Source organism: Mytilus galloprovincialis, chromosome 9 (genome assembly GCF_965363235.1).
Source record: "Mytilus galloprovincialis chromosome 9, xbMytGall1.hap1.1, whole genome shotgun sequence".
Lineage (NCBI taxonomy): Eukaryota > Metazoa > Mollusca > Bivalvia > Mytilida > Mytilidae > Mytilus > Mytilus galloprovincialis.
This window is the reverse complement of record NC_134846.1, coordinates 61,293,133-61,318,664: the sequence shown is the minus strand read 5'-3', so window position 1 is coordinate 61,318,664 and position 25,532 is coordinate 61,293,133. Positions and strand designations below refer to the sequence as shown.

Here is a 25,532-nt window from a genome sequence, read left to right as displayed (position 1 = left end):
TTATGAACTTCCCCTATTTACCTTTAGTTTGGAGTTCAGTACTTTTGTTATACTTTTTTTAACATATTGAACTAGCAATAAATCACAGCGTGAAAGGTTGTCATCGAAACATAAATTTGTACCAAGTCCTTGATGTGAAACAAGATCTAAATACTTTTTCATTCCCTTTGAAAGTTTTTTCCGTAACACTATTATCAGATATTTCTGTATTGAAAGTTTGATTAAATGCAAGACTAAATCAGATTTGTTTAGAATGAACCGATATACAATTTTTCAAATAATGTTTGGTCTTTGCATTGTATTCTTTTCATGGGAATGGTTATGGTGCTACAAAAGATAACAAGTGCCCCACCCCTCAAACGTAAAGTAAAATAAAGACTAATACTGTCAAGCATTTTATTAATGAAAATACACAAACACAATAGTTCTACTGTTTGTAGGAAAGACTTGCATAACAAATCTGGGTTCTAAGAAAGATAACCGAAAATGTGATAGTATAACCATTTAAATCTTAGAAATACTTAAAATTAAAAAACATTAGATTATTTTATTAGCTTCGAAACTTTATTTCTTCAGCCTTACACTGAATTACATTTTTTTCTCACTGTACGCCTATTGTGTCAAATTCTTCACATATATTTTTTAAAATACACATTTGAGTTAACTATATAAAATAAAACTACTTACAGTTGACGTTATCCCCTATCTAGAAAAACTCTTCAACAACTGGATAATGACAATTCTTTTTGATTTATTTGAAGGGCGAATACTGAATTGAACTCTTCCACACACCCATTGTTTTAAAACTATGAATAATAAACTCCATCAAAATTCAAAAACTCCTACCTCAGTTAATAGTTCAAAAGAATTAGAATGGTTCGTTAAATTTTACAATGGAACACTTTCATCAAACGGTAATCATCAGTAAGAACATTTACATAATATCATCATATACATGTAATATCTGGATCAATATCAATAAATAAAATATCTAATTAAATAAATAAACATGACATTCACACCATTTCACTAAAAATAAATTCTTCAAAACTTATATATCACAAAATGTCACATGAAATAAAGCAAATGTATTGACAAATACAACAGTTTTATACGAAAAGTTTATTCAACTTTGTAATGTCTCAAAACCGGAAAGCAATTATAAAAGAAACTGTGTTCAGCTCAAGTGGCAGATAAGACGTCTGACTCATAGTTTGATTCCTAAACAAGTTTGTGGAATTATTTGTGTAAAACCTTCAGTATATCACTGAAACGTACACTTCTAAGAGTTCTTTCATTTTCTTTATATACATTTGCTCATACTCGATTGAATTCTCGTTGTGAATATAGAAGGTTAATGACTAAGTTTAAACTAACAACATGCAATAGAAACTCATAACTAACAATAACATTTGTTGTGACTGTGCCTTAAAGATTAAATAAGTCATGTTTATGTTTATTACAATATTGCCGAAACACATTTAAAAAGAAAAAAAGTTCTACATTACAATGCAGGTAGAACTATTCTAATGAATGAGCGCACTGAATATGACACATCAAATACAGAAAAAAAATAACCGGTTAATATATACCGTTTCTTTATCTTAGTACAGAATATATTTAACAAAACGTGTTTTTATTCATATGCCGGTATGTCTTTATTGCACTATTTAAAATCCGTACTTTGTCAACAGTGATTATACAAATCTTTGTTCAAAAGTCTGTGCTTGGAGTATCTTCTTGCTGTTGTTGAGGCTTAACAGCCGTACTTCTGGTTATTATTTTAAGAGTTCTTCCGGTTCCGGCGGGTGCTTTTTGTGGTGGAGTTGCCTCTCTTGACTGCCCCGCAGAACCTGAAATATAACCAAGAGCCTGTCAAATATTGTTCTTTAAGTTTTAATTTTAATACAGTAAGTAATAAACTATATCACATTTATAATAAAGCGGTAGTTATTTTCAGAGTTTCTTACGTAATTTGGTTACTTTCAGCCTTTTCTTACGTAACTTTCTATCTTATCCCGATCTGACAAATTTTTAACGTATTAATAAAAGCTACTAGTATCAGTTATTACATAGTATGGTGCATAATATCCTCATGAATAACACATTATGAAGGATTGATCCATTCAAACGATTATCGTATATTAAACAGATGGTTTAACGTTTGCAAAAGTATTTATTTTTGAGGATTCTGTCATGTTTTCTCTGTTGATTTATAAATTAACCAAGAACAACAAACATTTTTGATAAACGCCATAGTAGAGGTGTTTTAACCGTATCAATAGAGCTTAAATGTTAACATAATATGGAAACAGATATATTCTTAGTAAGTTCAAACGAGTTACTATCTTGTTATAGAAAACAAACATTTGTCGGTAAAAATTCAAGTGTATAAAACTAAGAAGATCGACAACTCTCATGGTTAATGAAACCAGACATGTCAACAACTTTCAATGATAACGAGACCATAGTGATTTGTTAAAACAAAGATCTCTTTTTCGTTTTTTATCAAATCAATCTACGTCATCCTGAATATTCCATCAAGTAAGCAGACAAATCGTTGTATGTATTTTTATATTTACTTTTGAACCATTTGATTTGCTAAACAAATAATCATAAATTAAATTCCATTTTCTGACAATTGTACTGAACAAATAAAACACCTTATCTACTAAAACACACTCAAAATTTTACAAACAGCAAACGAAGAACAGCACCTTCTTGTAAAGTATCCAATTACTTAGTTTCAAAAAATATTCCTTTGCTAATTTCAAACACACAGCATATAAGAACATAAAACAACATAGAGTCTTTATTTTTTGGCATTTTTAGACACAAGATAAACACGGTTATATAAACGCATTATGGACAATCAGTTTGAAAAAGGTTCAGATTTCCGTCTTCTACACGTGTTAAACCACGAATATCAATTTAGACTTTCCTACTCAAACATCTCGTGAAATAACACACACAAAATAGTTTTAGAAGAATATCGTCAACCACAATACAAAATGCACAACAATTAATACTAGAAGTCATGCTCCTTATAAACAGTTGCAAAGGTTTATTACAAAGGCTGTCAACACAATTCTATTGTGCACCGGTATATAGCGTGGTAAACGGCTTAATTATTGTACCGGTTTCAAATTAGTTGTACTCTTACCATTCATAGCAGAACGGGATGATTTGAAATCAAACTAAAGAGGTATCTGTCTAAGCAAGTATACCTTTGGGAGTGGTTGCATATTTTTCTATATTGATTGTTTTTGTTTCAGAAATTTGGTGTAAATGGTACGTTTTAATTTATTGTGACTCCTGCTGACAAGTCTACACTAACTCTAAGATATCATCTTTGTTTGATCTGAAATAGGTATGGTCCTTATCCCCTTTCTAAATTACATCAACTACATCGCTTTATTATTTAACAAGAAGCTCTCAAGAGCCTGAATCGCTCAACTTGATTTTTTGGCATTTATCTTTCATTTAAGAGTTTAAGTGTCCAATTTCATGGTACTTTGGTTTTTTTTTTTTTTTTTGGTTTTTTTTTTTGGTTTTTTTTGGAAAGGGGGGAGGTTAATGTATTAATAAGTGTTTGAAAATGCAGTTTTCTGTCATACTTCTATGCTTTGGTTTTTGAGATATAAGCCAAAAACTGCATTTTACCCCTATGTTCTATTTTTAGCCATGATGGCCATGTTTTTGGACGAAACAGAAAATAAAACACACAGTTTATTCTAGATAACCTAAGGATCATTTAGCTTAAGTTAAGTTGGGATTAGTTCAGTGGTTTATAGGAGAAGATTTTTTAAAGTTAGAAAACATGTTACACAAATTGTGTAAAATTGTCCTTAAAGGGCAATAACTCTTTAAGGGGTCAATTGACAATTTTGGTCATAAATACTTGTATTTGTAGATCTTACTTTGCTGAACATATTTGCTGTTTACAATTTATCTTTATCATTAATACTATTCAAGATGATAACCAAAAACTGCCAAATTTCCTTAAAATGACCAATTTAGTGGCAGCAATCCTACAATGGGTCATTAGATTCATCTGAAAATTTAAGGGCTTATATCTTATGAACACATTAACCCATGTCAGATTTGCTTTAACTGCTTTGGTTTTTGAGATATAAGCCAAAAACTACATTTTACCCCTATGTTCTATTTTTAGCCATGGCGGCCATGTTTTTATACGAAACAAAAATAAAACACACACAAACTTTATTCTAGACACCTCAAGGATCATTCAGCATAAGTTTGGTTGGGATGGGTTCAGTGGTTTTAGAAAAGAAGATTTTTTAAAGTAGGAAAACATGATAAACAAATTGTGTAAAATTGTCCTTAAAGGGCAATAACTCTTTAAGGGGTCAATTGACAATTTTGGTCGTATACACTTATTTGTAGATCTTACTTTGCTGAACATATTTGCTGTTTACAATTTATCTTTATCATTTATACTATTCAAGATAATAACCAAAAACTGAAAAATTTCCTTAAAAAGACAAATTTAGTGGCAGCAACCCAACAATGGGTTATCAGATTCATCTAAAAATTTCAAAGCGAATAGAACATTACCTTATGAACACATTAGCCTTGTCAGATTTGCCCATACTGTTTTGGTTTTTGAGATATAAGCCAAAAACTGCATTTAACCCCTATGTTCTATATTTAGCCAAAGCGGCCATGTTTTTTGTCGAAACAGAAAATAAAACACAAACCTTATTCTAGATACCCTTATTCAGCTTAAGTTTGGTTGGAATTAGTTCATTAGTTTCAGAGGAGAAGATGTTTGAAATAGTTTACACCAGACGGACGACGACGACGACGGACGCCAAGTGATGGCTAAAGCTCACAGGTCCTTCGGCACGGTGCGCTAAAAAGCAATTACCGTTTTCTTAGACGTTTGTCATATTCAAAGTGTGTTTTAAATTCCACAGTGTCAAATACATTTGTAAAGCTCATCAGAATGCCAAATGTAGCATTCTCTTGTAGAGAGTTGTCTCATTGCCAATCATACCCCATCTCCATTTTTATATATCTGAAATAATTGTAAACCCTTCGGTGAAATGTGATCACCAGAACTCACCGCCGCGCGCAATATCATTTATGAATTTTAGTAGTCTATTTGTAATTGTAAGTCATTAGTAAACACAAAACATTAGACAGAACAATTAAACAAATTAAGAGGTTTGATCAAAATGAAAGGAGTAGGTTACCATTCTGTTCTCCTGAATCACCAACAGACATCTGTAAATACTTAAATGACCGTGAAGGAATATGTCCACCCATATAACGCTTATTCGTCAACTCCTCCCCACTAAGTGTATCTGGAAGTCCATCATCTTCATCTGATGGTAGGTCATCCTCATCTCTTTGTTGTTTTATAGGTACAGCAGCTAGGAATAATGGGTTGCGGGTGATTATAAGTATAGCCATGGTAACATGCACAGTGTAACATGAAGATGACAACGTGTACAAAAATAAGGGAACACAACATAATAACTCAACAAATTATATATTATGGCTTATTATTTATTTAAATCGTTATCATGTTGAATAAATTCCTTAGCCCAAATTAGAGAGGTAATGTTTTTGTTGTTCTTTATTATTCAATACTAGATTTATTTTCGGTATCTTGTAATTTTATTTTTTTTCTCACTGACAAATATCAGAGGCAAACTTCTTTAAAATAATTTTAAAATCTATCATATCAGTATTTTTCTATCCTAAACGAAGAAACATTTTTAAAATATTCTGTACGGTTGTTTAAAAAATGTCTACACAAAACATGTGTATTAAAAATATTCCGTCAATCTTCAGATTACATACAACACTATTGACAAGAATTGCAAGCTTTTTTTTTTTTAAAGAAAGCAACCAAGCGTTTTGGATAGAAGCTTTACGTGTGAATTAAATGAAGCTAAAGCTAAAACGGCAAACTACGTTTTAAATCTGGAAATGTCATATCATATCGATTTTATTTTATTTTGTTCAAAAATATTCTCCTTAATAAAAGGCTATTTGTTACTTGGAGATGTTGTAATAGAGTTCAGAAAGGATAGTAACATAACAAACTGTTACAACAACGAAACGGGAAATTAACAATAAGAAACATGTTAGTGTAACTGAATATTAATATACCTGGTTGGTCATCATCTTGACATTTAGCTAATCGCTGGAGAACTCTAAATGATGGGGATGGTATGTGTTTTCCAGTATATCGTATGGATCCCTGTTCGTATTTACCAATAGTGTTTTCCTCCTCGTCTGTTTAAAAAAAAATACATGAATAAAATTATGATTTAAATGCTGACTTTGCTAAAGGCCGATTCCTTCAAAAGGATGCGGGATTCAAACGTCGCAAAATGCATTCAAAAGCGGAAGAACACTAGCCAATCATCTCAATAGCAATATGTGAACGCTCATTTCATGTTAGGAGAAATTGTAACCCGCATATTTATTTAGATGTGGTTCAAAAAATTTGATTGATACATTATTTTAAGGGTACAGCAGCTAGGGATAATTTCTTCCAATAACGTAAACGTAAACATTAACAAATGAGCCTTGAAGCATATCATGCGCGATGAATACATTTGATTTAAGTCTTGATTTAAAATGAAATTGTTTGATAATAAACTCATCTTAGATACTAGAACCAGGATTGAAATTTGATAATTGCACCAGACGCGCGTTCCGTCTACAAAAGACTCACCATTGACGCTCGAATAAAAAATGTTAAAAGGACCAAATAAAGTATACCCTTTATTCAATGGTATACTACAGAGACGTGGACTATAGAGGGTCCGTTAAGCTTACGGGCTAAACCTACCATTATCAAGATATTTATCATGGGCGTCTTGTTGGTATTGCTGTTGACCATTAAGTTCAGTATCATTCTGGTTTTGGTTTGATATACGTGTCAACGTTCTGAACGCTTTAGACGGGATGTCAGTCTTCTTATTCAATCCAGAAAACGTCATTTCATCGTCTATAGAATTGTGTCGTAAAAGAGGATCTCGTGGTTGATGTTTTTGACGAGGAGCACCTGTTAAGGAGGAAGGATTTGTTTAAATCTTTGTTGTATTGATTACCTAGCACTGGATACGTGAAATGCTTAGTAGATGCTTTATTTAAGAGTGGACCAAGTTTACTTACTATATTTTATTTGTTTAATGTCACCGCAAAAGAAAAAATACACATGCTTGAAAACAACAAATACATATATGCATAGGAAATTGAAAATATAAAGTTATCTACAAATTAATATAAACGTACAAATATGAAATATTGAAATAAAAACTAAAAAGGAAGTATTGATACAACTACATGTAACATTAATATATACGAATTGTAACAGGGATGGTTTATCGATTAAGGTTAATTATTCTTTATCAAATCGTCAATTCGGTAAAACACGATAATGTAATAAAATCATGTCTGTAGCACTGTAAAATTTAACTTTTGGTATCAATTTTTAATAGTTACAACTAAAACAATAAAAAAAAAACAGCATTGACCATTAACATATAAATACATTTGTAAATAAAATTCCATAAAATCATCGCTTGAAAGAGAACAATATTTTCCGTCATTACATTTATTTAATTGTTCAACAGTGAAATTACAATAAAAAAGAAACAAAAAGAAAAAACTATTATTAATGATATAATATATTTGGAGGATTACATTTTGCTTTATGTGCAACCATAGAGAGAATTATAATTTCGAATGCATATATATTGCTTATAAGTAAAAAAGGTAAAAGAAGTTTAGTGTAGGCAAGCAAGAAAAACGCAATCAAAACAAAGGCTAAACTTGTACCAACAGTGTAAGCATACAATTTATACTAGTATTTTGGAAACCGGGTATCTATCCCCTTCCCCTACACATCCCGATCTATAAGCTAAACGAAAACATGTACTATTAAACAAAATTGCTTAGAAAACAAAAAATCATATTCACTGGAAAAATTAAACTGCTAAGAAATCGAAAACTCGTTTTCACTGGAAAAACAAAATTGCTAGGAAATTTTGTATTCCTATTTACTTGAAAAATAAAATGGCAAAGAAATCAAAATTTCCTATTCATTGGAAATATATAAAGGTATTACGTGTCGACTAAAGCTTGGTACAGTTACATATAATCATAACAATTTTTTTTGAAAAAAGTGACATTTTTCAACACTTTTAAGAAACATTTATAAATGCTCGTAAGGAAAGAAAAGAAATCTATCGTAATTTATTGATTGAACGTGCATTAAATACTATTGTTTTTGAATAATTGCATATGCATTGTTACAATGTTATTGCGGATATACACGTGCAGAAGCCATGCATATTAGTGTTTAGTACTTGGTCATGAAATATTGAAGATTTTGAAAAAGGGAATTTATATTCATATCTTGAACTCAAATCAGAGAAAATAATGCAGTTATACGGCTAGCAGTGTGATGTTGTATTTATAGTACTTCAAGGGCTAAGCAACAGGAATAAAGATCGAGACCATATCAAAGGATAATAGATTGAAATATTACACTCCGGGTTTGGCTCTGTTTTATTCTCCTCCATTTCATTGTCATACAGACTTTGTAACAGAAGGAAAGATAATCCCTGCTTCCTTGGAGCACATTCTCGGTCTGGAGTTAAGGGGGCGCTACTCTTACCTGAAGATTCACTCTCCTTTATCATTTTATACACCGCGGAGTTTTCTATATCGGCTGCTGGTTTATCTGGCATTCTGTGAAGAAAAATAAACATTTCTTGAATGTGATGTTTACGTCGTTAAATGAACGATAACTTTTACTAACAACCATGTGCACGTGGGTTTAAAATTACAGACGAAAGTGAAATATACTTGTTTATCTTGAATTATATTCTTTGCTACATTGCATTGCCATTTTAAATCCTGCATCTTTACATATATATCAACAGTGTATTGTTGTTTTTTTATGTTTACATGCTTTTTTCTGTAAAACACGAATTGGTTTTTTTTTAAGAAGTTGCAAGGTGATATAAATATGAAAGAAAGAATGAATGGAAAAAAAACAGAATCTCAATGAAATAAAATTAATAATCTTCAATTAGAATATTCTCTGTAAATACCAGCTCATGTGGTAAACAATTATTCTTATATGTGTATATATCAACCGAACTTGGACATTTGAATGTCAACCATTTTCGATTTTGACTGTTTGCTATATATTACATGTTATTTATATAAACCGGAAATGTACAAGTACAATTAAAAGGGGTTCTTTTTCTTTCGCGTTCTCGTATATACGACGAAGGTGAAGAATAATGACATAATCGATCTATATTATTTTATCCCTACAACGAGGTTATCATATATAATCTGCAGATTAATAAAACAATACATGCAAAATAAATTAACAAAGAAGGCAAGACACAAATGTACATAAAAAGTACAGCAAATATAAAAGGCCTAACCTTATCAACTTTAGGTTTTTATACTTGTCTTACAAAATATATTTTACATATGAGATGTTTCCATAATTTTGTGGTCTTAAACTAGTATTCTATATTGACAGCAAAATAAACTTGTTTCTTGAACCAAGTTTTCTGAGCTAATCCTGTCGATCAACAATAACCTAAATGTGTTTGACTATGTGCAGCAACGGGGCTTAAGAACGAGTCTTTCAAAACTCGGATGGGATATTGAGATCAAATTTCATCGACGCATCATCACGGCATAAAGTAAATCTGTTGTTACGACGAGTATTAGCTATTACGTATAGTTGTGTGATCGTTTATGGAAAAAGTAAACTTGAAACTGAAAACTTACTATTACTTTCCAGTTTCACGAAAGAAACGGTTTTTTTTATATTTTTTGCCGGATAGAAATTACGCTAGTAAATTGATCGAGTTTACCGGGTCGACTTCTTACATATGTATATGTATATGTGTAGAAATATTTCGAGATTAACAAAATATCACTCAGAAGTTACAAAAACTGTTGGAAGAAATTTGAAATTACACGACAAAAAAATGATAAAAAAACTCATATTTCTTTACAATGTACAATTACTATCTATGAACAACATATAAAACGACCATGCACACATTCAACTTTAACTATGACTTATATCTTTCTACATATTGTTCCTTTCAGATTCCAGACTGGAATTAGAGAGAAATTACTTTTATAAAGCGTAGAATAAAAACCAAATTCAGGGGCGGATCAATACATTTTAAAAAGGAGGGTCCCAACCCAGAATAAAGGGGTTCCAATTATATGCTTCCATTCAAATGCACTGATTGGCCAAAAAAGGGGGGTTCCAACCCAGACCCCCCCCCTGGATCCGCCAATGAAGTTACTGTACTACTAGTGTGTATCCCCCAAAGTCAGAAGCCTGTAAATTGCTGTCTGTCATATATTTGTTTTTCGTTTATTGTTTTGTCATTAATCAGGCCATTGTTTTTTTTTCGCACTGTTGAAAGCCGCACAGTGACCTATAACTGCTTAAACCCTCTTCATTTTAACTCTGTTGGATAGACATTTTTTTTCCAATCATACCACTTATCTATATTTTATATGTTCATACGCCATAATTAAACACGGGGACTTGCACCAGTTTACAGTTATTCAACTCCCGCTAATGTATAACCTTAACATTTTGCGATGAAATGTGAAATATACATTTGTAAGTATATTTTTGTGTAATTAAGACTGCCATAATTTATCCGTGGGCTTTGTCTTAATAATTTCAAAGGAAGTGTTATTATGAGGGCCGGGCTTTCGGGAAGATAGGAAAATCGCCCTACAAATACTACAGTAAATTACTAGTATATTTTTTATAAAATACAGTTAAAATTTCTTACTGTTCGTACAAATGAAGGTTCCCTTCCAGCAAAGACTTTACAAATAGGCTACGTTTGTTATATGAGTGAATGAAACCACAAATATTGTAATTATGTGAAGGAAATTTCTAATATTACAACACTTCAACATGCACTTCAAGTAGGGTGACGTTTCATAAAGGAAAACAATGTATACAATATAAGGCGTAGGAAGGGTACTAGTCTATCAATGGTTCAATACATATTTTCGCCCATTTTTTTTTTCTCTTCGTAGTTCACGCAAGCTTGAATGAAAAACGTTTATATTTACGATTTTATATATAATGTTCGTTTTAGTCGACTTCCAACATATTTTAGCATTGTCACAATTTATATAGATCTATGTATCTAAAATAAGTCTATTATTGATTCTTACCATACAATAACTAAAGAATAAAAACACACATGCTGCTGAAATATATCTTTGACAACTTTTGACATTTGATATTTGACATTCAACACAAATTACGCATAAAATGGCTAAATCTAAACAGATGTTTCTTATGAAGGGTTATTTCCCTTTTTTATAAAGAGCTGATGACTATTACAAAGATCCATGCTTTCTGTTTCTACTCTGTGCCTATTGATCGCATCATGCTGCGTTTATTTTTTTGTATGCATGGTCTCACCGAACAGTCCTCATCGGTACAATGTAGTTAAATTGGGGAGTACTTGATTCAGAATGTCTACGAGTACGCCGGCTGTAATAAGATTTCTCAACAGATGTAGAATAATCGTCATTTATACTATTGCTGTTTACATGTTTGAAAACAATTAGTTAACATGATTAATAAAAATATAAACACACACGTTCTAAAATTAGTAGAACTTGAAACCACTCCAAAACTGCAGGCAACTTGTCAATGTTATAAACAGAAACAGTGTACGGCTGCAAAATGTAAGTCAGATTCCACATTAAATGAGTAAGACACAAATGTGATTTGCTAACAAATGTAAGCGTGAAAATAAATGATGATGGCTTAAATTGTTTAGAAATGGGCACAACATAAATATGCAGGTAATAAAAACATGAACTAAAACAAACTTAAGATATGACTTCATTTCATTATGTTAAGGGTCATATTTAAAATTTAAAAAAAAAAACGTATTTTAAATCTTTATCATGTAATTGATATTTATATCACAAACTTGGCGTTGATGGGTGTCATTCTAGTAAAGATTGTTTAGTACAGATTTCCTGGATAAGTAGTTAATGGTTTCTACATAAAACCTTCGGAAAACTTCCAGGTAAACTTTTTAAAACAGTTCATATCATCTTAGAATGAAATTCAAAACAGTGTAGCTGTGGCCATTGATTGACACATTAAAATCATCCATTGACTGGGACAATTTACGTGAACGTTTGTCTGTAACGACCACTGTTCACGACGTACCTACGATAGACATTTAAACTGTGGGGTCACCAAAGGTTTCTTAACGCCTTTAATTATAAAATAATTCGAAAAATTAATCAGGAATAACCTTTGTGTTTTGATTTATATAATTGATATAAATCAAAATATCGTGTTATTTCTGATTAATTTTTCGAATTACTTTATTTAGGTGTTGAGAACCTTTGGTGACCCCATAGTTTAAGTGTCTTTAAAAAGTACATAGTGATCAGTGGTCGTTGCATACAAACGTTCACCTAAATTGTCCCAGTCAATGGATGATTTTAATGTGTCAATCAATGGCCACAGCTACACTGTTTTGAATTTCATTCTAATATTTATTTCTTCTTAAATTTATGTTTTACAGTAGCAGCATTCAAAAGTTTCAGCATATAACCAACATCCATTTCACAAACCGTTGAACAAATTGCGGATAATCAACCTTTTTTTTTACTTTCTTAAACCTTACAATCGGTTACACTTTATGTTACTGTGAAAAACTACCACCTTTTTAGAATCAGCTAGTTTAGGATATTAACGTTGGCTATTGAAAGTAAAGATGGTATCAAACAAACATTTATTATTCAAGTTACAGTAAAATTCGTTCAAATCGGCACATTGACCGTTTGGTACAAATCATTCACCTATTTAATGTTGATCAATCATTAGTACCTGTCTAATGTTCAGTGGATTGTTGTTTCGTCGTTTTTGGTCATTTTTTTTCGTCAACTTATGGTTTCTGATTAATTTTTTTTTTTTTTTTTTTGGGGGGGGGGGGGGGGATTTTCTTACTGTTTTCAGTGATTTTTTTTTTAATTTGTTACCGGGCTCCGTAAACGATGTAGTGCAGTAGTTTACACTGTCTAATACACCAATATTATAGTTTTGTGCATTTTAATCCTATCAATTTAAAGAAAAAATAAATCAAAATAGGAAAAGCAGCACTTCTTAAAAGAATTGTACGACAATGTTCTGTATTTCACTTACCCAGAAACCGCAGTAACAGAACCTTGACTCTGAGTCTTTAGTTGCTGTTCCGCATTATCCTTAGAGTACATATTTATCGGATTATTATATTGCACGTGTTTATATGGGCCTTGTTGTTGTGGATTCTTTACTGGTTTTGGTTTACTATAGGCCACTTCAGCTTCATCATCTACAGTGGGACCTTTGTAACCCTTTGGCATTACCTTCGGGGGTGGACGACTGTAAATAAAACAAATACATGTCAGTATAGCATATCACGTTCATGTTATACTTATTTGTTTTGCTTCTTTTTATAATTATGATGTAATACTTATTTTTAAACATACTCAGGTGTGCCTGAGACAAAGGTTTTATATATATATACTAATATGTGAAAACTGTTGTTTCTTATTTGTGTTTGTAACTATGTGTTGTTTATTATATTTGTAAAAGAATATTATATTACAATGATATTATATTATGTTCCTTGTGAGCCCATTTTATGGAAATAAAACATCTTCTCTCTCTCTTCATACTGTGAATGCTGCGACTATTGATGTACGTTGCAACTCACGATACTAGTATACTATAACTATATCATAGACCTTGGAGATGTTCGATGGTCATGCTGACCGTCAGGTGTTCATTATTTTGAGATTCTCTAACATTTTTGATTTAATAATAACATACAATTCACGACCATAAGCAAAGAAAGCAAAAAGGCCAGTAAAACTTAATGAACTGAGCTTTAATGATTTCGCAATTGTTTCCTTAGACAAGCTGGTGTTTATGTCTCACATTTTTGAACCCCATCCCATTAAAGTATAATTATTGGTTTATGGACTGTTTTAAATTTTGTTGTTGACCTGAGTTGTCAAAATACACAGAAAGAAAGATTTTTATTTTTTTCCGATGAAAACTGTTATCTCTGTTATGTTTTCGAAAATGGATTATAACAATACCACTTAATCTAAAAATTACTTAAAGACAAAAAGATCAGGATAAACAATTTCGTTTTCATGTCAAAACTGTTGAATAATATAACTTACTTTCGTTTCTTAAATTCTTAAAGATGGTTCCTCAGAAGGAGGCTGTTTTTGAGTTAGATCTTATTTAAATTAATGTGAAACAAAATAAGGTATATAGTATACTACATAAATCCCAGAATATTAACCAAAGCAAGAATTAAGTTTCGAAACTTGTCAGCAGTTCCCTATTTAATTGCATATCGATATTGAAGTAATATAAGCTTGAACTTTGATAAGCAGTTGTTAAACATTTGTGGTTACAAATCGTCCACCATATCAAAATTACGAAAAAGTAAAATCACAAAAATACTGAACTCAGAGGAAAATCAAATAGGAAAGTCTCTATCTAATCACATGGCAAAATCAAATGACAAAACACATAAAAAACGAATGGACAAGAAATGTCATATTCCTGACTTGGTACAGGCATTTTCAAATGTAGAAAATGGTGGATTAAACCTGGTTTTAAAGCGCTTTGTTGACAGTCTGTAGAAGGTACTGTAAATAGTTTAGAATAAAATGAGATGTGTTTAAGTGTCAGTGTTACTTTGAGATGAAGAACAGCAATATAATCGATGTTCCTTTGTTGTTTTTTTTTTGTGTATGAGCTGATTTTGTGTTATTGGATAAATACGCCATATCCTTACTTTTCAATTAGGAAAAGGAATGCTATTTTCAATTACTTTCGGTGGTGGGTGACTGGAATAAAAACATATGTTATATCACTTTCATTGTTTTTATTTGTTTTATTAAATTGTAGAGTAATACTTTAACCGTTCTGTGACTGCGAACTACTAGTGTACGGTGCCATAAACGATACCAGTATACACACCTTAGAGATGTTCGATGGTCACGTTGACCATCAGGTTTTCATTATTCAAAGCTTCTTTAACGTTATTTTTTTCAATATTAACAAACTATTCACGACCATAAACAATGAAAGCAAAAATTCAAGTAAAACTGAATTAATATTACTTTAATGATTCTCCATTGTTTCTTGAAAATCTACCCATAAAAGTATTATTGGTTTATGGACTGTTTTGAATTTGGTTGCTGAACTGAGTTATCAAAATACACAGAGGTGAAAGATGTTTACTTTTTTCAGATGCAAAAAGTTATGTATTCGCAGAGGGATTATAACAATACTTCTTAATCTAAAATTTACTTAAAGACAAAAAGATCAGGATAATTAATTTCGTATTCATGTCAAAATTATTGAATATAACTTACTTTCGTTTCTTAAATTCTTTCAGATCAATGCCACCCGTAAAATAGGCAAAAGGTTTCGGCTGACCACTACCTTGTTGTTTCATCATGGTGTTAAGTACTGCATCAGGAATACTTTGTTGGTCGCCAGTCGGTTCCTCAGAAGGTGGCTTTTAAAACATACATTTTCGAGTTAGATCTTATTGAAATTGATGTGAAACAAAATTAGTAAAAACTGCATAAACCACAGAAAATAAACCGAAACAAGAATTAAGTTTAGAAACTTTTCAGCAGTTCCCTATTTTTGAATCCATTTTTAAAGGAGTAATGGACACATCCTTACAGTATAAAAATCTAATTTTCTAAAATTTCTTTCAAGAAAAAAGCCTTTCTCATTTTCATAGAATTATGAGGCATCTATGAAAACTCATCCAGTAGTAAATATTTGATCCGTACTTGTTAAACACTAGTGCGTCCCCCACATTAAAATTACGAAAAGATACTGTAAATAATTTAGAATAAAATGAGATGTGCTAAAGCTTCATTATGACTTTGAGATGAAGAACAGCAATAAAAGAGCTTTTCCTTTGCTTTTTTGTGTTTTTTCATGCATGCACTCATTTTGTGTCGTGGGATAAATACCCCATATCCTTTCTTTTCAATCAAGAAAAGGTATGCTATTTTCAATCGTAAATAATAATGATTTGCAATGTACGAATTCCCTTGTGCATTTTGGGCCTGCTGGTAATTTACTGTTCATATGAATTCGATCAACACGATTATTTGGAAAAGGGAAAATTATGGAATGCATCAATTACTCCTGACAATATCTTGTAATACAAAATACATCATGTACATCTTTTTCTGCTTAAGAAAACAAGATTAGCTTGGACGAAGAGAACAGTTAATACAATATGAAAAACAGGTGTTTTCCCTATGATAATTACATGACTGCTTCTTCGTCTGAAGCATTAAAACTATCTATAGTTATCTACATTCCACTGTTTCTCGTCATTCACGCAAAGTGATTTCCATGTTCTGTAATTAATTATACGTACTGGCTGCCAATTCTTATAGATTTGTATGTATGCATGTATTATGAGTTCTCTTTCAGAAAGTACTTAAGCAAAAAAAAAACGCACACTTTGCTGTGCCTATACTGCACTTACACATATATATCAATAGCAAATTACACATCCGTCATCTTGCTATTCTAGTGTTTTGATTATAACGACATCTCGCGGTGTCAGTAGTGTCATATAATGTAATATAATGTATTATCTATAAACGTAGGATAGAGGTATGCATGCATAATGAAAATACAAGACATTCTTAACACACAGAAATTAGTCGAAGACTGATGATAGACAAACAGATAATGTTACATGTAAACAATTATTACTAATCTTACCTGTATTTTCCGTTTTGGTAGAGACCATGCTCCGGGTAGTGGGAGTACTGGGAGAGGTGGTGGTGGTGGCGGTGGTGGTGCAAAGTCTGAGGGTGGTGGCAATGGTGGTGGTGGCGGCGGTGGTGGTGGTGCAGGTGCCGCCGATACCTGAGGCGACGAAGGTGTTTGAGAGTAGTCCTCCCTCATGGGGCTCATTGGACTGTACATCGTATTCATTTGATTCATCTGATTGTCAGAGACACTATCCTGGTATGTCGGACTAGGACGAAGATCTGATGATGTGCTTAATGGCGATCCGAAACCACGTGGTGGTTCCGATATGTCTGAAGCAACCCCACTATCAGTTTCTTGTTTCGGTTCATTTGATTGTTTAACAAACTCGTTATAATAATTAGGGAATTTTTCAAATGGTGATAATATATCCTCAATACTACTAATTCCAGTTGGAACACTACTCTTTTTAGGATTCAAAATTTTGTTTTGATTTCTGTAATTCTGATTCACTTCATTATCTTTCGTTAAATAACCTTCCGATGGAGTACCGGCGGAACATATTTTAGCTTCGTAAACAGGAGCTTTCGGAAATGAGCCTCCAGAAGTCTGTCTTTGATAATTCGGTCGCGACTCCTCCCGAACTGGAGGGGATGGTGGTGTTTGTTGTTGTTGAAGTCCACCAGGGAAAGCGTTAATCCTACTTACTTGTACAGCCTGTCGTCCATTGTTTATCTGTGGATGTTGTTCGTAAGATGGCTGACGTTGATATCCTGTAGATGTTTGCCTCTGAAGAGATGTATCATTAGACTGATAACTTCTTTGTTGATTATCGTCAGGTCGCTGATGTTCGTACCCATTGTAAGATCTAATGCCTGCGTCTTGACGTTGGTATGGCGACTGTGATTCATTGTAATTAGAATTTACATAATATCCATTATTACCTGGCTGAGAGTCATACGATGGAACGTTCTGATTTTGATACATATTTGATGATGTTTGTCTTGAGTAAGATGGACCACTTGTATTACTTCCTCTTCTTTGCTGTGTTTCTCCGTAAGTTGGTGGTGCTATGCCATATCCAGGGGGACCAGAACTGAAGTTTGGACCTGGTGATCGGTTTTGATCAGAACTGAAGTTTGGACCTGGTGATCGGTTTTGATAAGGATCTTGTTGGTATGGATCGTACATGGCCTGTTGCTGTGGTTCAGGCCTGTAAGGCGATGTATTATACCCTGGACCGTAATTTTCATTTTCGTTTCTCATTTGACTGTATGGTTGTTGTTGCTGAAAGCCAGCATTTGGGCGGTACGGTGTCGGTTTTGGCATAGTTTGTGTACTGTACTCTTCACGTCGTGGTTGTTGAGGTTCATATTGGTCATGATAGTTTCTGTATCCACCAGCATGTCTTGGTAATGATTGAAACTGTCTAGGACTATCACGTTCGTCAGGGTACATTCTTTGTTGATAAGGGTACCCTTGTTGGTACATAGGATAGTTATCTGAGACTGGTGACAAACTCCTGAATGAACTGGGACTTTCTGATTGTGTGCCGTACTGATTATACTGGGACATAGGTGTTGGACTTACTGGGGCACTAGCTGCAACTCTTGGACATCTAAAATGAATATCCATATTAAATTGTATTGAATTGATATTTTAATTAAGGCTTCTAAATTTTAAACAACGTATATTCTTTATTTTTTCGTTTTAGCATAAAGAGACACTTTTGAATTACTTATTAACTTCGAAAAACACTGTTGTTTCGTGAATTAAGTAATGTATTAAAAATAAAGTACTTAGCAAAATGGCATGCAGCGAACGATATAGCCTAAGGGAACAAACAGTGCCTCAAAATAAGTGAGGATATTGACGTATATTTAAATAGTAAAGACAGACATAAATGTGATAAAAACATAAAACACATAAAAATTATTTAAAGACAAGTTATTCATGGAATCGTACACATCTGGAGTTCTAATCTGTGTAGACCAAAGTGTACCGGAATATTAAGACACTGTCGACAAAGCGACTTTTGAAGGTCAAATTTCAACTCAAAATCATATGTAAACCATGTAAGGGGTATATGGAGAAGTATATTACCACGGGTTTGGTTTTTATAGCTATGATTGAGAACGAAACTTTCAGCCCTACTGTGCAATTTCGTGGCGGTCAGTTTTTATTGGCGAGGAAAGCGGGAGAGAACCATCGACCTTGGTAGGAAAACTAAGAATCCTAGTTATTTAGTGGAGCCGAGTGCACCTTCACCGTGCGGGATTCGAACCTCAGTTTTGACTGGCTAATGATATAGTTCGACTACTTAGACCATTCGGCCACTGATGCCCCTATTTGTATACGATGTTGCCTCAAACTGGGATAGTAAATACATGTTGGTGGTCAGCTGTATGTTTCATTTAAGTTTTATATGCATGTGCACAAGGCCTTTCAACGTTTTTCAAACTTCAAGCCTAGCGTAACTTCGGCATTATTAAAGATATGACAACATAATACTTTTCCTGGTTTGTTTTTATCCTTTCAGATAAAAGCAAATGGAGGATAATTATACGTGACAATTTTTGTTTGCACTCATACGATAACAAAACATCAGGAAGCAACACAACGAAAAATAAAAAAAATAAAAATACAATAAAACCAGTGAAAAGAAAAACAAACACACTACATGTGTATAAAAAATAGAGTATGCAATCTGATTAGATTAGTCTGTTAGGGCCATCAACGAAACCTGCTTAACATCGTATAAATTAAACCGATATGCCGGTAAATGAAATTTAACATCGTGTATTTATCATGCTTTCCAACGACATATGGACAAATCGCTGAAAGATCCCTTCCTGAATTACTGAAACTACCATTCTGCAATGACAACAATTATAATATATTGGTGTAAATTATATACACCCATTCGGGCTAACACCCCAAGGTGTATTTTATATATACAAACAAGCATGCTAACTTCCTACCAATAGGAAAATCCTTCTTGACAAACCAATTAACATCTCCAACCTTAAGTCACAATCTACGGATATCCGTATAGGTTAAAATTAGATTTCAGGAGAAAAACACACTTTTACTTAAAAACTTTAATATTGAAAAATTAACACGATGAAGCTTACTATTTGTTTTCATAGTACATATGATCAAAATACGTGTTCAATAACATTTAAACAGTTCTTTACAGTTTATTTCTGTACATACTACGGATAAGTATATTCAGATATAACATACATTTATGTTTATGATTTTGCATCTTGTACTTTCTTAATTAGACTTGTGAACCTGTTTTTTTTTTTTTTTTTTGGTGTTTTTTTTTTTGTTGTTGTTCCTTAGACCACAAGCATGAAAATGCCATAACTCACCTTTTGATGGTTAACTGTAAAAGATCTCCAGAATATCTTATTAAATCCTGTCCTTCGTTGTGTGAAACGTTTGTTACGTTGTTATTTCCGATCTTCAGAACAATATCTCCAGGAACGAGAACATTACCTGCTACACTTCCAGGTGTAACCTATAACAAGAAAAGTTTAACAGTGTGAAACAAACTTTTTTGTCACATTCTTATTTGCCTCTCCTTTTGATAATCTTTAAAATCGTAAATCTTTATCAGCCGAGCCGAGGGTAACGGATAATTTCAATATTAATTTCAGAATTTTAGTAAATAAATTTGTTTTGTTTTCGAAACTTGGGTTGTTATAATCTTGATCGTTTTACAAGCACAATTGATTTTTACTAGATTTTGATGAAGGGTTCAGATACCCACGATTACAGGTAAATACCTGTTTTACATCACTTAAGTTTATGAATGAAATAGTTAAACAATTACACCATTATTACACTGAGATTTATTGTTCACTTAGGGAGAAAACCTCTGTCAATTGACACCTATACCGGTTTCACCGTTTAATCATTGTGGGTCACTCAGTATGATATTGGTCTTTATACAAAGACAACATCTAACTTATATAGAATACCTAAACATTCTGCCAAGAAGAGCAAGATTGATTTATGAAGTACACTCCATCATAAATATGCAAAGTCAGAATAGTATATATGACTCAAAAAGTAGATGCGATATATACCCGACCTCGTTTGTACCGTAGCACATATTCTTGTCACCTACGCATGAAATAAGTTGCGTTAAATCAATAGAGTAGTACAAATGATGCATTGTTGTTATCTGTTGAAATTGATGGCTCTAATTCTACCAGTACATAAAGGCTATAGTACAAATCTCGTTCTACTAGGAAAAGATATATTCTACCAGTAAAGAAAGCTTCCATTGGTAAAACAAATATCACAGAACGTCTCGTAATCTACTAGGAAAGACCTATCAACTATAATTGCAAAGTAAGGTCTGTTTACGGCTCTCATTCTACAAGTTATGAAAAGATCACCATACCGCTCTCATTCTACTTGTAAACAAATGTCACAATGTCTTTTTTCTGGTAAAGAAAAATCACAATACGGCTTTCATTTTACCTGCAAAAAAATCAATGTACGACTCTCATTCTATTAGGTAAGAAATGGCCATGGACATCTTCCATTCTACTTGTACAGAAAAGTTACTTAACTGCTTACATTCTACCAGTAACGAAAGGTCCATGTACGGCTTTTATTAAACTGTTAAAGAAAAATTACCGCACGTCTCTCATTATACTTGCAAAAGAAATTCACCATACGGTTTTGAATCTACTAGTAAAGAAAATTCACCGTACGACTTTCATTTTACTGTAAATAAAAGTCATCACGTATACGGCTGTAATATTCAACTAGCAGATAAAGTTTACCCTATGAATCTCCTTTTTCTTGTAAAGAAATCTCACCCTATAGCTCTCATTCTGCAAGTTAAAAAAGATTACCATACAACAGTCACTCTACTAGGAACAGGTCACAGAACGGCTCTCTTTCTACTACTAAATAAAATGTTAACGTACGGCACTGGATCTACTGGTTAAAAAAGACCGCACGGCTCTCACTCTACTAGTAAAGAAAAATCAACGTACGACACTCATTTTACTTGCAAAGAAAGGTCACCGTACGCCTCTGGATCTACTTGTAAAAAAAGGTCACCGATCGGCTCTTATTCTACTTGTTGAGAATGGTCACCGCACGGCTCTCGTTCTACTTCTTAAAAAAGGTCATCACACGGCTCTCATTCTACTTGTTGGGAAAGGTCACCGTACAGTTCTCATTCTACTTATTAAGAAAGGTCACCGTACGGCTCACATGCTACTTGATAAAAAAAAGATCACCGCACAGCTCTTATTCTACTTGCAAATAAAGTTACTGTACGGCTCTCATTCTATTTGTTAAGAAAGGCTACATTAATTACGGCTCTCATTCTACTTGTTAAGATAGGTCACCGCACGGGTCTCATCTTACTTGTAAAGAAATGTCACCATACAGCTCTCATTCTACTTGTTAAGAAAGATCACCGTACGGCTCTCACTTTAGTAGTAAAGAAAGGTCACCGCACGGCTCTCATTCTACTTGTAAAGAAATATCACCGTACGGCTCTCATTCTACTTGTTAAGAAAGGTCATAGTACGGTTCTCATTCTACTTGTTAAGAAAGGTCACCAAGGTCACCGGACGGCTCTCATTCTTATTGTAAATGTCACCGTTTAGCTCTTATTCGACTTGTTTAGAAAGGTCACAGTACGGCTTTGGTTCTACTTGTTAAGAACGGTCACTGTAAGGCTCTGGTTCTACTTATTAAGAAAGGTCACCTTACGGCTCTCATTTTACTTTTTAAGAAAGGTCACTGTACGGCTTTCATTCTACTCATAGGCGGATCCAAGGGGGCCCTGGGAGGCCCGGGCCCCCCTTTCGTGGGAAAAAATTGGTTGATTATATAGGGAGTCACTGAAGCATGACTGGAGTGGCCCACCTTAGGTCAGTCAGCGCCCCTCCCCCCCCACCCCCCCCCCCCCCCCCCTTTAGGAAAAGTTCTGGATCCGCCACTGCTACTTGTTAAGAAATGACACCGCACGGCTCTGGTTTTATTTGTAAAGAAAGGTCTCCATACGACTCTCATCGAACCCTTTCCTCACAGACCATGTTGATAACACATAACTAATTATTTCATTTTTGTGTAAATTAAAAAAACTTTACAATGAAATGTTTAAAAATGCGTTTGTAAAGTGTTCGGAATTTTTAAGAGGGATGTATCCACACTAATACACTTATACAATATTTATGAAACAAAATTAAAGATGATTAACTACAAAAACGTGTAAATATCTCGTTTAATAGTCATTGAACTAACTTCTCAAGATGTTTACGCCAAGTTCTAAACAACCTTACAAAATCATGTAAATCTTTTTGCATTGCCGAATCGTTTTGGCACTTGTGAGTCAATCGTCTGCAATTTGCTGTTAACCTTCAGAAGGAGAAATATTTATAGTATAAATGCACGTTGCCGAGGAGTTTCTACAGATATTTATTTTGGATTGTTTATCGTAAATGTGCAGATTTTACAGATAATTATAAAACTTAAAGCATTATTTATGCATCTGTTATTCTAACACGATCATTGTTATCATTTATCAACTTCAATTTTCTTGATTGTAATAATTAAAAAAAAATACGAGATAATCTAGCTTTCTAAGCCACTAGGATTTGTTTTGTATTCTACAAAAATGAGGAGATGTGGCAAGATTGCCAATGAGACAATAATCCACCAGAATTAAAATGGAGAGGCAGTGAACGATTTTATAGACCACCTAGGTTCTATCATATTCCGAAAAGGAAACTGCTACTTCATTCCGAATGAAACCGAAGAATTTGATGAACAGGTGCACGACATGCAATACACAGTACAGTAGTCTATGTAACTGATAGGTATAGATAAGATAAATTGTAGGTATCCGATAAATTTAGTTATATCATCAGTCATAAACAAAGCAATCAAGTTTCTCTCAAAATAGACAGACTCATCAACAAAGTACTCCTTCTTTTATTTGATAAGAAAATGTTTTGTATCATTAATCTGTTTATCTTGATTGATAGTTAAATAAAGCTAAACACTCTAAAAATCTGAGCACTCCGTTCAAATGAAAGGCTTATAAAAAAAATAAAAAATACATGTATTTTGGTTAAATTATATTAATAATTAATGCTTTTTTTTATTAACTTTACTACTCATCATGCTCATAATTTCCAATTATATTAGTTGAATTAAATCTTCGAAACTTACCGAAAAGTTTGATTTATTCAAATCCTATATATTTTATCCTTGCACATTGCCGATCGATTTGATAAGTATGATCTCGAATCACAAAAGCACTTGTAATATTACTAAAGAAAAGTAACATCTGTTTCGAATTAATGGAGAATATTAATCTCTGTACTAGAAATTAGTGTGATTTGTGTATTTTTGTTTATCGTATTTATTGAAGGTACTAAGTTAATTAGGACCAGTCAGTGACTCGTTAACTTTGTTTGCTCTGAGGTGTCTGGAGATGATAAGAGGTACATTTTTGTATGTAATATGGTATAACACACAAATAAAAGGGGGGATAAATAACCTAGGGGTGTAATATGACAACATAATACATAAAGTGATAATGTACATCAAATATAATTATTGTAAAATTGAATAATTGAATTTGTAAAAACAACATAGTGTTCTTGCCATTACGTATTGTAATATATGTTAAAAAGTATATGATAAGAATACATGTAGAATAACTGTTAGTCTCCGCCGGTCTCGCTTTTTAAGAACGAAAAAATGTTAATTCAAAATGGAAATATCATAAAAACAACGCTCTTATAGATTTCATTTGTTGCAAATTTACCATAAAAGCATCATATGAAAGTTGTTTCCGAAAGTAATAAAAGTTGTGTATTCCTACCTTTTGTACTGATAAAGGCTGAGCGAATTCACGTCCCCCTTGTAAACGAAATCCCCAGGGGACCTCGCCACTGGACCTCTGTAGCCAAATAGTTTCCATATTTAAAGCCCAGTCCTTCTACTGGGCAATATTCTGAAAGAGAAGGTGGCAAGAGGAATGTACGAAAATTTTGGAAGATGTAGCTACAGAGATAATTTTAGATAAGACGTTGTTATGGTAACAGCATACATCACAAACACCCCATCGTCTGCAAAACAGATACATCTTGTCTGTTCGAAGGATTTATCTGTTTGATATGTTATTCATTTTCTTACGGAAGCAGAAATAGAATTTTCTATTTCTACCATTTTTTTTAATTCGAAACTTTCATAAAACCGATAAGACACGTTTATATTTTAGTCATGATGACTCATTTCTTATTTATGTAATAACTTGAATATTAACATTTCAAGACCTTTTTTTTTAGCTTTATCGGTAAGAACACAATTAGCTAGTGATATTTTATTACTTGAAATAACAAATTATGGTTATGAATATAAACACACATTTTTTTGTCTCCATTTTAGTTAAAATGCCGAATTCGTATTTCGACGAATAAAAGATTATAAATTTGACGGAAAAATTTAGAATGAAATTCAAAACAGTGTGGCTGTGGCCATTGATTGACTCATTAAATTCATCCATTGATTGGGACAATTTACGTGAACGTTTGTCTGTAACGACCACTGTTAACGACGTACCTACGATAGACATTTAAACTGTGGGGTCACCAAAGGTTTCTCAACGCCTTTAATTATAAAATAATTC

General features: G+C 32.8%; 1 protein-coding gene across 10 annotated transcripts; it reads right to left on the bottom strand.

The window, feature by feature from the left end:
• Positions 1-382: 382 nt before the first annotated feature.
• On the bottom strand, positions 383-24,900 carry LOC143045527 (uncharacterized). Of its 10 annotated transcripts, XM_076218096.1 has the most exons (12): positions 24,726-24,894; positions 20,230-20,378; positions 17,998-18,470; positions 16,862-17,961; positions 15,475-15,620; positions 13,238-13,456; positions 11,489-11,560; positions 8,537-8,739; positions 6,833-7,048; positions 6,145-6,270; positions 5,220-5,399; positions 383-1,853 (listed from the first exon to the last, which is right to left on the bottom strand). In XM_076218096.1, exons 1-12 carry the CDS (start codon positions 24,822-24,824, stop codon positions 1,714-1,716), a joined length of 3,123 nt encoding a protein of 1,040 aa, XP_076074211.1. In that variant the 5' UTR covers positions 24,825-24,894; the 3' UTR covers positions 383-1,713. The 10 variants fall into 10 exon arrangements, with proteins under 10 accessions (XP_076074211.1, XP_076074210.1, XP_076074213.1 ...); XM_076218095.1 differs by having other exon boundaries at positions 16,862-18,470; positions 24,726-24,893; XM_076218098.1 differs by having other exon boundaries at positions 8,666-8,739; positions 16,862-18,470; positions 24,726-24,893.
• Positions 24,901-25,532: the final 632 nt, after the last annotated feature.